Source organism: Callospermophilus lateralis, chromosome 6 (genome assembly GCF_048772815.1).
Source record: "Callospermophilus lateralis isolate mCalLat2 chromosome 6, mCalLat2.hap1, whole genome shotgun sequence".
Taxonomy (NCBI): Eukaryota; Metazoa; Chordata; class Mammalia; order Rodentia; family Sciuridae; genus Callospermophilus; species Callospermophilus lateralis.
This window is the reverse complement of record NC_135310.1, coordinates 77,892,993-77,905,910: the sequence shown is the minus strand read 5'-3', so window position 1 is coordinate 77,905,910 and position 12,918 is coordinate 77,892,993. Positions and strand designations below refer to the sequence as shown.

The 12,918-nt window shown below is 35.0% G+C and overlaps 1 protein-coding gene across 3 annotated transcripts in view; it reads left to right on the top strand.

The window, feature by feature from the left end:
• Cyb5r4 (cytochrome b5 reductase 4) overlaps window positions 1-5,372 on the top strand; it is an 87,171-nt gene extending 81,799 nt beyond the window's left edge. For 2 of the 3 annotated variants that reach the window (XM_076858457.2, XM_076858454.2), the window contains one exon: window positions 4,096-5,372. In XM_076858457.2, the coding sequence (XP_076714572.2) occupies window positions 4,096-4,174 (79 nt within the window). In that variant the 3' untranslated portion in view covers window positions 4,175-5,372. Of the gene's footprint in view, window positions 1-2,177; window positions 2,252-4,095 lie in introns of those variants that run through there. The other variant, XM_076858456.2, reaches the window with a different exon arrangement.
• The last annotated feature ends 7,546 nt before the right edge of the window (window positions 5,373-12,918 follow it).

Here is a 12,918-nt window from a genome sequence, read left to right as displayed (position 1 = left end):
GGAAATTGTATGGTATGTGAACTATATTTCAAAATATAAAAGAATATTTTAAAATATTAAGACCATTTAAAAACACAAAAGCAAACAAATTTTATAACCTGAAAAGGATGTAAATCTTTTTTAAAAAAATATTTATTTTTAGTTGTAGTTGGACACAATACCTTTATTTTATTTCATTTATTTATTTTTATATGGTGCTGAGGTTCGAATCCAGGACCTCACACATGCTAGGCCAGTGCTCTACCACTGAGCCACAACACCAGCCCAAGGATGTAAATCTTAAAAAGTATATTAAAAAGGATCCCAAAGGCTGTGGTAAATATGAAAGGTAAAGAATATCAAAATATGAATAATAGTAGTCCTAAAGGTGAAAATTAAACTAAGGGAAGATTAGTAAGTACTAAAAACTATGTACTCCAAGAAAAATTTTCCTAACATTAACAAACAAACAAAAACGAATGTTGGAAAAGCACGTTAAAGAGTATCTACTCTCAATGACTAACATCAAAATAAATTTTAGTAAAATTACTAAAACTTAAAAGCCTTTAGTCATTGAGATAAAAATAGAAACAAAAAGTCATGAATATGACTTTTTAAAAAACAACAAAAAAATTTAGATTATTACTAGACTTTTAAATGGCATTGCCTTATCCTGTAAGAAGATTTTATAATGTATTTGAGATGCTCAAGGAAAAAAAATCTGAGCCAAAGATTTTGTTATTTATTTATTTTTAATGCTTTTGAACATAAAGGCATAAAATATTATTGAATGCAAGAACTGAAGAAACACTGTTTTAAAAAGTCCTTCCTAAGTAATCTATGAAAGAACAGGATGCACACAACCTGAAAGACTAAGGAGACATAGATAAAGTGGTGATAAACATTAAACCTGTAGAACTTAAACTAAATGAGACTTTAAAATGAAAGGGAGCTATGCTCTTACATGGAGTTAAAACCTAAAAATGAGGAGAATGTACAAAATGTTTCAACTATTTCAACAATATTGGCAGTGTTTGTGTTCATGTTGTTACTCTGAGGATGTGAAATAAAGCAAATGCATAATTAAAAATCAATAGAGGGGCTAGGGATATAGTTCAGTTGGTAGAGTGCTTGCCTTGCATACAGAAGGCCCTGGGTTCAAGCCCCAGCACCACAGGGGGGAAAAATAGAATGTCATCTGGTCTTCATCCTCTTGTATTTCCCCTTTAAAAACCTTTGTGGTGGGACTGGGGTTGTGGCTCAGTTGTAGAGTGCTTGCCTAGCATGTGTGAGACACTGGGTTCAAGTCTCAGCACCACATATAAATAAATAAAGGTCCATTGACACAAACTAAAAAAATATGGGGGGAAAAAAAAACAACCTTTGTGGCGAGGTAGATTAAAATAAGCTATGTCAGTTGAACTGTTATTAGACTTTGAGAAGAATTTTCACTAAAGAACCGAGAGAACCAACTATAAGATGCAATCAAGGGTCCACAATTCTGGTACAAACCAAGATCTTTTCCAAGGAGAAAAACTTGCCAGTTCTTTTTTATGAGACTTATTTTTGAGGACAACCACAGGTCTGTTTGTCTCTTATCCTTTAGTAATTCATTCTACACAAGTGTTAACTCCTTCCTTGCCTCGCCCCCAAAATTGTATATGAACCAGGAGGAGATTAGCAGTGGCCAAGTTCATCTGGGAAGGTGTGACTGCCTTAGGTAAGGGTCGTTTGGCAGTGTATCTTTGGACTTCCAGTGTTCATGCATTTTTTGGAGTGTCTAAGAACTGGGTTTGATAATCTATGCTAAACTAAAAAACCAAGTAAACACTGGGATGATTAGGAGTTGTATACATGAATGCTGCATGGATTGATCTGAGAAGGAATTAAATCAACCCTAAAACAACAAAGAATAGAGCCAAAGACAGTTCGCATACTACGTATTGATAAGTACCAGATATGAACCAATTGCTTCTCATTCAAAACTAAGTAAACTTTTAAAAGCCAAGATAGGGAAAATCCCATAGAATGTGAGGTCATTTCAGACCTCCTCAACTCCCCAAATGTTTAGGTGAAGGCCTTCCTAAATTACTTCATTTAGCACCTTTACAACCAAACATCACAAATCAATACTCAGCTTAATGACCACATCACTCTTCTCTAAATACGTTTCTTTTTGCCTTCTTTGTGGTGATTAGGAGATGGGTCGATACCAGCTACCTGCCAAGGGCAGAGTGCTCAGCATGAAACAGAAATCAAACTGGTAATTTCAGCTTATGTGCAATAAATGTCAACAAGATGTAGCCTTAATCAACACTCATACAGTATAGAAATGAGCCCTGAGAAAACTGGGCTTCTCTCAAGACCCCAGCCTTCAAGTCCTGGTTAGGTCACTAACATAAATGGCAAGTGCCTTGTTCTTTTTTTCTATGGATTAACCCCACAAAGAGGTACTGTCATTTGGAAAGCTTGGCAAGGAAAAGAAGGGCTTCAAATGAACAGAGAGATATACTTTAAAGACTGTTATAAGAACCTCTAAAAATGTGAGTCTTCTTTTTTAAATGGAGAGTAACATTTTGTTGGTCTTTTAATCATAATATAATCAATGTTGCTTTAGAAAATTGCATTTCCTCATCTAGTAACTCAGGGTTTGTCTTGCTCTTAAAGATGGATTCAGTTATAATCTGGTACTTGAACTTTCCATTTGGATACATGAGAACCTTTGCAGAAAAAGTTGTTTTGAGGAGAGAAGCAAAAACTACAGTGCCCCCATTTGAAAAAATAAGGATAAAACTGCAAGTTTCTGCAATTGAAACCACAAAATACATGATTAAATGCACAGAAGAGTATGTTTTCTGATAAATCTGATGCCTATTAGCATATTCATCCCCATTATCAGTTACCTAAATTTCCTAATAGTGTTCTATAGTCGTACAGCTTTAACAGTAGTTTTCTATCATACAATTAAGTGCCAGAACTCAGTTTTGTCTGGGTCCAAATCTGTAATCTCAGTCACCAATGCCTATTTATCTTTGCATTTCTACTACAGCTAACATTATGCCTTGTGCATAGTACATGCTCAGTACATGTTTGTAGTCTTAAGAGTATATCAAGCCATAAAATGCTACCATTGATCTCTTTAGCAGTGCTTCAACCCATAGTTTAAATACTATTGCCCCAAACATTGGACTTTCAATGAAATATTTGCAAATTCATATTTTGGATTATACTTTTAATAGGTGCATGCCAATAACAATTTTGATCAATTGAAGAGTGAGGCAACATCTATCAGAGACCCATTACTGACAACCCACAGATGAAATGGAAGCTATCAAAGAGTTAAGTCTGCCCATAATTTTTTCCACCTAGGGTTCCCCTTGGCTTCCTTTACAAATGAGAAAGTAAAATTTATTTTCATTATAAAGAATGTATTTTTAAAGCAAAACTATTTTACATGCCCTTTACAAATTGAAATACTTATCTTTACTTGAGATGCTTTCCTTCTGATATGTTCTCAGCATGACATTTTTGGAAAAGAAAGATTCCTTTGATAGCAGGATTTACCAAATTTTTCATATGCAGTTTAAGGTCTGTAAGAGAAATTGATAATCTGTCCTTAAATGAAGCAAGAGGAAGAATGGAGGGAGGTGCAGCTGGAGAGACACATAGTGAGCTCATGGTAAAGAGCTTCAGTTTTAATTTAAATGTAATGGGGAACTGTCAGTTTTCAAGCAATTTTATTGAGGTATAGTTTACATATAATAAATTGCATTTATTTTAATTGTACATTTTGATGAATTTGACAAATGTCTGTATCTCCCACATTGAGATATAGAACATTTCCACCACCAAAAAGTTCACTGTGGTCTATACCAATTGGTTCCTTCCATACCTGGCCCTAGACAACTGTGGATCTACTTTGAGGCACTCTAGATAGATTTTTCATGACTATAGTTTGATATAAATGAGATAATCCAATATGTACACAATTTTGTTGGGCTATTTTTGCTCTGCATCATACTTTTAAGATTCGCCCATATTGTGGCATGTTCATTCCTTTTTATTGTTTAGTACTGTTTCAATGTGTCACTGAACTGTATTTATTTTTCCACCTAGGGTTCCCCTTGGAACTGCACAAACGGCATTTTTGTGGCAGACGTTTGCATTATCTCCAAATTTTGGCTATTCTGATTAAAACCGCTAAGAACACTCACATTCAAGTCTTTGTGTGAACATATTTTTTCATTTCTCTTAGATAAATAATTAGTAATGTAATTTGTATGGTATGATAACTGTATGCTTAATTTTTAAGAAACTGCTTTTTTTTCCCCTGAACTGGTTATACCATTTTGCATTCCCTCCTGCTTCCTGAGAGGATTTCAATATTCCATGTCCTTATCCATTTTGAACTAGTAATCTTTTAAATACAGTGAATAATGGTACCTCATTGTGGTTTTAATTTGCACCTCTCTGATGTCTAAAATGGAACATATTATAGTGTGCTCACTGGTTATTGGTGTATTATCTTTCATAAGTTGTCAGTTTAAATCTTTTTCCTATTTTTAGTTGGGTTGTGTCTCTTTGTATTATTGTGTTTTAAGGGTTCTTTATATATCCCAGATACAAGCCCTTTGTCAGATATATTTTGTGAATATTTTTTCCACATTTTTTATTGGTGCTTTATAGTTGTACATAATGGTGAGATTTCTTGTTACATATTCATATATGCACACAATATAACATTATAATTTAACCAATATCACTCCCCCTCTATGAATATTTTCTTTAACTTATAACAGCAAATCATTTGTGTGCTTCACTGTTATTAGTGCATAGGGAAAGAATAATCTTAGAGATGTAAGTCAATTTAGATTTGTTCAAAATGAAGATATAAAATAAAGAATAATACAGGCAGCAATTGTGGAATTGGTGGGCAAGTAACATTCAGGGAAAAGCTCTCTAGTGGCAGAACAGAAGGATATTAGAGGGTTTAGGCCTGTGAGGCAGCTAATGAAAAGCAAGACCATGAGACACTTTCAACTTTGGTCAATAAATCACACATTAAATAATCAAAATCATAAATCTGTAGTCATGAAGGCAAATAAAGACCATACTAATTGTATAAGTGTAGCTATGTTAGAGGACAAACCACTAGTTGTATTATTCTGACCATTGCTTTGCAGCAATTGGGCACTGGGAGGCAAATCTAAAAATGAGCTGGCAACTTTCTCTATTCAAAGAGCCTATGTTCTGACTTAGGATTTTCTAATTAGTCATCTTAGCCTATGGTGATATTAGAACAGTGAGGGGAGTGTTTCTCGTGTAGTGATTGTAAAGGCAGCCTGTGCAGACTTCAGCACAATTCTATTTCCTGTCATTTAAAGCATTCTGAGAAAAGCAGTTATTTGTACTCTGCAATTGCTCCTTAAACATGCCTAAAGGAAAAACTTCTGAAGTCGTCAGTAAATGCGTTCTAGTGTTTGTTATGCTAAAGTTTCCCCCACTTTCTGAGTGAATTAAATATTTTATTATACAAGAATTATAACAGCAATTTTCAGAACAGTTTAGCCACATCTTTGGAGAATAAAATCGCAGAAAATCATTACAGTGCTCCCAGGTTTTCACTATTACACTCCATATGTTATGTGTGGTGTGTATTAATATGTACACTTCTCATATTTTAAAATCTTGAATTTATTATTCCAAACTTGCAAGTAGGAACTTTGCTTGTCTCTGTGTCTCTTTTTATTTTTCTTACACTCTGCACAATTATATGGTTAGAAGAAGCTGTACTTTCCCTTACCCTGTTAAGGAAAGGAAACAAAAAGCAGAGTCCTCTATGCCCAAGGTAGTTTCAAAAAGCATACAACTCAGATTCCACAGTAATGGGAGAAAATATCATTGGCTTCCTCAGTAATGAAGTCCTGAGCTCTGTCCCACTGTGACTCAATTTCTGGAAGAACTACTAATTCCTGGGCTGGGGGTGGAGCTCAGTGGTGAGGTCATAGGTTTGATCCCCAGCACCGCAAAAATCAACAAACAAACAAACAAAAAACCTACACTTACTCAAGCCCCAACATACAAGCTTGGGCTTCTGAGGAAGGCCTAAAATTTATATACAAGGTTTTTTGTAAGATGTAGAACAATAATCTTGAGGAAGATGCTTTCACTTCTAAAGGTTCTAGTTTCGTACTCTTCTTCCATGAAATCTTAAATAATAGGCTCATATTTATATAATAATTTTAAACTAGCAAAGCAGCTTCCACAGTCCTTCAGTGTCATGCTGGAGAATGCTTAGCAATACACCCTTAAAAAGAGGGGAAAAAAAGACTTTATTTGTAGAGTTTGCCAAATTCTGTGTGAATGTTTTGGCTGTAGTTGATTTCAAGGAGAGGTGACAGTGTCGAGTTGGGGACAGAACAGAACCACTGGTGCTAAGGGGATGGGTTTGGGGGGGATGATAATGGTGTCAGAATGGTTGTGGAGGGGCACTGTGCAAGAGCTTTTCACATGCCTTCATTGAACTCCCCCCAAGAAAACCGGACGAGGTAGGTATTACTATTTCTTTTGCTGATGGGGCTCAAAGAGGCTAAATCACAAGTTAGAAAATGGAGGAGCCAGAACTGGAATTCAGTTTACCTGACTGACTTGCGTGGAGTCAGACAACCACCAAGAAGAGCTGCAGCAGACCTCAGAGCCAGGTGTCCTGACAGGGAGGCCTCATTTCTACTTCAGATGCTCTCCTAACTTATTCCAAGTCTATTAGAGAGCTCTGTATCATGGTCAAGTCCAGATACTGTCAAAGCACTTTCATTTTATCTGTACTCATGTATACATCAAGTGGAAGTGAGACAGAAAAGTAAGGGCTATTCTGGAGGAACAAAAGAGATTTTAGAGAGGGCCCCAGCTCTGCCCTATTAGCTGTGTGATTATGGGAAATTGACCTAATCTTTGGGTGTCCTGTTATTCTCTTATGTGGGTTGAGGATGATTAGTACCTGCAGAGTGAATGCTTGATAAATATTACCCATCAATACTACTGTCCAGCTTTTATATGTTTGATGAAACAAAGATGCTATGTTCAGAAAAATACATTCAGAATATATTACAATCATGTATTATACATTATTTGTACATTCAGAACATGGAATGATTAAAAGACAATTTATAAATGATTGCTACCTCTTATAACAACTGTATGAGTTCTTATAAATACATTTCAGGGTTTTAACAAACAGTAGGACTGATATTTTATTTGAATAATAATTTGATGCAATTCCTTCCTTATCTTTTTAATAAAAATCAACTGTATCAGATTGCAAAATGGTAGAGAGAGAAAATGCATGAGCAAGAAGCAATGTCAATCCATAATGAGAAATAAAGCATTTAAAATATTGTTGAAAACTCCTGTGGAGACCTCCAGGATTCCATTTCCCTCTAAACCATTCCCAGGGTTACTATTGCTTTAATGTTTATCATTTCTACATCTTTTTACTCTCACTACATGTACCTATTGCATATCCCCACATATTGCAATATCCCCACACAAGATACAGAAGTCTTTTATGTTTTTAAATTTTCAGGGGTGATATTATATATGGTGTTCTACTACTTGCTTTGTTTTAATTGCATGGCATAGGGGATTAATCTATGTTCATTTATTTTAACAGTGATACAGTTAGTATTCCATTACTGTATGAACATATAACTTTTTTCCTTTTTTTCAGTTCTGGAGATTGAATGCAGGGCCTTACACATGCTAGGCAAGCATTATACCACTAAGTTACATCCCCAGCTATATAAGGTTTTCTAAAAAATAAATTGATAAACTTTAAAACGTTTAAATCATCCCAAAATTGTAATAATTCTTACACATGCCACCTTCTGAATATGTAAGAATTTCCTCTGGAATTTATACCTAGTAGTATAATTTCTAGGTCACAAAAGGTATGGGCATCTTCAATTTTACTGGAGAAAAAAGAATCCTTTTTCACCAATTGTCTATTTACCCTCTCATTACCAATGTATGCAAGTTCTCACGGAACCGTTTTCTCAAAATGCTTTTTATTGTTTGACTTCCGAAAAACTTCCAGGTCTAGTGGCTATGAAATTGTCTTGTAGCTTTAATTTGCATTCCCCTAAGAAGCTGGAATTTGCCTGTTTGCTCTGAGAGCCTATCACTGCCTTTCGTCTCCATTCTGGAGGGAGCTAATTCCTGCAAGTATGTTTCCCAAGATCCTTTGCTCACTGACTCCCATTTACTCAGCTAATGGGAATCTCTGGTGGGAGATTGGTGGGGAAACCAGAGTCTCCCTCTCTGTTCGGTTTCAAGTGAGATCCCTGTCAGGGCTTTATCTCCTCCATAGCCCCAGCGCCTGAGGTACATCCCCTGTTCTGACTCTTATTCTTGCAAGATGCCTTTTTCTCCATTGCCCACTGGATAGCCCTAGCCTCTGGATTCTGAAAACACCATCTCTCCATCTCTTTTCTTTCCAGGCTACAGGTTCCCAAAGTTATATCTATTGGTTGTCCTGCCTTTGGGGTTTCTGAAGCATCTGCATTAAATTTCCTACATTGAATGACTGAGTTTGAACTCTGCTTTCCAGCTGAATCCTTGTCCATACAGCTGATAAAAGTGAGGCCGATCTGCTTTTCTTTCCCTCCTTTTTTCTTTTGCCATTTAGATTTTTTGATATAAATTATTTGTACATGCAGCAGTTAATCTAGCTTTTATTATCTTTTTCCTATTAATTTGTTTCTACAAAATTTCTTTAAAAATTCGAAATATGAAGTGGCAAATATTCCATCCTGGTCTGTGGTTTATTTTCTGTTTTTAAAATTATATGCTTTAAACCACAGAAAAAAATTAATATATCCAAAGGTATCATAATTTCCCTTGTAATTTGTTTTTAATTTTAAAATCCATTCCTAAACAGGAGTCAAAAGGATATACTCATGCTTGTTTTGCTTTGTTTTTAACTGTTCATCTTGTGTTTTTCATATTTCACATTCAGATCTCAATTTGCTTTCCATGTTTTGAGATTTAGTTCACCTGGAATTAATTTTCACATATGGTATGACATAGAAGTCTGATTATTATTTATTTCACTGATAACTAATTATCTTACATCAGTGATGTGTATGAGCTGCCTCCTACCTGCTCATGAGAGTCCTATCAAATTTTGAGGAATTCTATGAGCTGATGTTAAAATATTTGTAGTTTTCATCAGTCATGGTGGCAATACACTACAGAAATGGGCAAACACTACAAATCTACTCCCTCTTCAACTCCAGGGAACTAGTGATCCAACATACCAGCACACCACCATAAGGTCTCTTTCTCGAGAACCATAGTGTAGGCTGGTGGTGTAGCTCAATGATAGTGTTCAATATGTTGAAAACCTGGGTTCAATCTCCAGAAGCAAAAGAAAAAAAAAACCCTTATTGTACAATGCATTTTTTAAAAAAATTGAAGGTCACAACTCTGTAGTTATTATTAAAAAAATGATTTTTAAAAAATCAAATGAGGCTGAGTAGAATACACCAAAATGGATCGCGCTTGGTAATAGTGATAATTTCCCTTGAATCTGATTTTAGTTATATGTATATGTGACTGTATGTTTGGAATTGAAGTACAAAATCACTCACTATGGGTTGTTGGTAAAACAAAATGTGGAAACACTGAACTAGTTTGTCCTTTCTGATTTGCAAAGCTACTTCTTTCGTATATCAGGTTTTCATATATGATTTATCCACATGTGGCTTCTCTGTTCTGTTCTCAGGTTTCTTTATCTGGCTCAGGCTCTGCTCACATGGCATATTTCTTTCAGCTTTAGGAAAGTCTGCATGTCTAGTAGAATGAAGATCCTCATCCTGAAGTTGTTCACAATTGTTTTGTCTATTCTCCATTCTATATAGATTTTAAGACAAATCTTCAAATTCCATGAAAAAATACTATTGAGCTTTTAAATGAATTGTATTGGCATTTTAGCTTATGGAGGATAAGTAACACTTTTACAATAAATATTATTATCCTTGAACATGGAACATATGTTCACTTATCTAAAATTGCTTTCATATCTTGTAAAAAAGTTTTAGAATTTCTTTCATAAAGCTATGTACTTTTTCCTTAGATTTATTTCTAGTGCCTTATATTTTGTTACTATTAAATATAATATGTTTCAAAATTGTATGTATGTGTATGTTTTGTTCAGTAGGGACATACTTATTTTTGCACATTGATGCCCAATGTGTATTTTAACCTTAATTATTAATTCTAATTTTTGTTCTATTTTTCTCTTGTGTTTTCTGTTTAGATAATGATACTGTTTTTGAAAAATGATGGTATAATTTCTTCCTTTAAAATTCTTGTACCTATATTTTCCTCTTTTTTTCTTCCTGTACTTGAAATTAGCCAAAAGCAAATGAAAAGGAAAACCAAGAAGAGTGATAGTGGAAAGAACTTACTTCATTCTGGATTTCTTAATCTTAAAGAGTGCTTCAAATGTTTCCTCATTACATAGGCTATTTCCTGCTATTTTGAAAATTGTATGAGTTTAGGGATGTTCGTTTTTATTTCTGGTTTGCGGAGTTTTTAATTATTAGTGGTGTTGACTTTATTTATTTATCTTGTAACATTGAGGATTGAACCCAGGGTCTTGAGCATGCTATGCAAGTATTCTACCACTGAGCAGCTCTAACCCCAGCTGCCAATAATGTTGGTTTTTATCAAACATGTTTTTCTTATTCTATTTTATTGATTATGATTTTATGTTGTGTAAAAATTTGTAGATCGAGGAAATGTTCTTGTATTCAAACTTTGCAATAAAATGCACAAAGGTATTTTTCCCATCCTGTGAGATGATTTTATGGTTGTTTTCTTTTAATCAGCTAATGTGATAATAGGCAAAATATGTACAGTTAAAACTGATAGATTATTCTAAACTTATATTCTTGTTCTTGGGATAAGCCCAGATTATTATTGTTGTTGTTCAGTTTTGTTTGCTAATATTTTACCTAATTGTTTTTTTGTTAAATGTTCATAAATGAGACTGGCATGTTATTTTCATTGTTATCATTCCAATCTGGTTTAAATATCAAAGTTATAACCAAATATATACCATGTATTTTGGAGTGGACAATTCTTCATCTTTTTCCATTTTAATGTACAATACCTCCATGTCGGAACCATGTTGGTTCCTTCTACAATTGTTGCCTCACTAATAAAACCATTTTACCACCCATTTTCAGATGGATTGATTGTCTTTAATGTTTAAGACATTGGTTCTTCTTGGTTCTGTGATTTTTTCCCCCTCAGAGTCAGTCTATCTAGAAAACAATTTTTTTTCCATCTAACTTTTCTAATTTACTGACAAAAAAAAATGTTCAAAGTATTCTATTTTTGTCATGGCGTCTACATCTGCAGTTAAGGTTATATTCTCATTCCTAGGATTTACAATTACTCTTACTGTTGCTCATCAGTCATTTCAAAGTTTTAGCTTTTTTATTTGTGGCTTTTAAAGGCTAAGTCTATAATTTTTTCAGTCTTCTCTAATGTATTTTTGCCTTCAGTTTAATAACTTTTGCTCCTATCTTTCTTTTCTGCTAACTGTGGCAGCTTTACTTGACTCCTCCCTGGGTTGGGGAGTACAGCTTGAGAGGAATAAGTGTGCTATCCTTGAAATGAGATTAAGCCATGAGGAACTGATGCTGGCATTTCCTCTGAAGACTCAAGTAGTTCTTTAAAGAAAAGTTTTTAAAAATCTTCTTTTGAGCTATTTGGAAAGCCCTACAAGGTATGTTCTAAGGGAGCATTTTCAGGAAACATTTTTCTTTAAATTGTACAACAAATATCTATGAAACCTCAGCAGTAAGAGGAAAAGGATTTTCTGTCTTATTTAAATGCTATGATTTATTGAAGAGCTTATGAATGCTAAACCACAACATGGCAGGCACAGGAAAAGAAGATAATGCAGCAATGATTCTTAACATTTATTTGTAAGTCACAATACATGGACTGAGTTCTTATAGCATTTGCCACTTTGCTGGTGAGCCTCTACCCACATATAGCCAAGACTCACACAAAGGTAGGGATTTCTCTGTCTCTATTATCTACAAGCATTCAAGTGATATGGCAATATTTTGAAGAATTTTTATGACATTATTATCACCCAGTTTGGTCCCTTTGGTGACTAGGAATTTCTTAGTCTTCTGAGCCCACTTTGAGCTGACACGTCTGTCTCTTGGTGTAATGAACTATATTTTTAACTAACAAGCTTCTAATTTATGCCTCATACAAATAAGTAAGCTAACAATTATGGTGCATAATAATAAATGTTATATTAGAAATATGCAAAGGGTGCTCTGAAAAGGCAGAGACAGAATCAGTATTAAGTTACTATAACAGAGTACCTGCAGGAAGAATTAAAGTTTAGGTTATCAAGAGGATAGAAAGTTCTTCCAGAATGGTCATAGACATGTGAAAGAAGTTGTGGCCAGAAAGCAAAGAGATTGATGGGGCCAGTGTGCCATCTACTGAAATACTCCAGTCACGAGGAAGGAGGCAGCTGGGGCCAGGAATTATGAGTGGTGGAGCGTACCTTTTCTTAATTGGAACAGCAGTGGTGCCTTCCAGCCCAAGAGATGCATCCCCAACTCTCAACCCTCACCTACAGGGGGAACAGTGCCCTTGCTCAACCAGAGCTTCTCCGAGCAGGAACCATCTGTTCCCATCCCAACTGGGTTCCCACCCACATGCGCTCAAGAATGGAGGAAAAAGTTCTCACTCTATCTAGACCATGCCCTTTGGTGACCTTTTCTCTGACTTTGTCATTTCTTGAAGAGAGTAGAAATACCAAGATGACTGAGGATGAGGGCCTGGGCTTATCCATCCAGGGAAAAGCCAGGCTATTTAGGACATAAAAGCTGGATGGAGGCCATA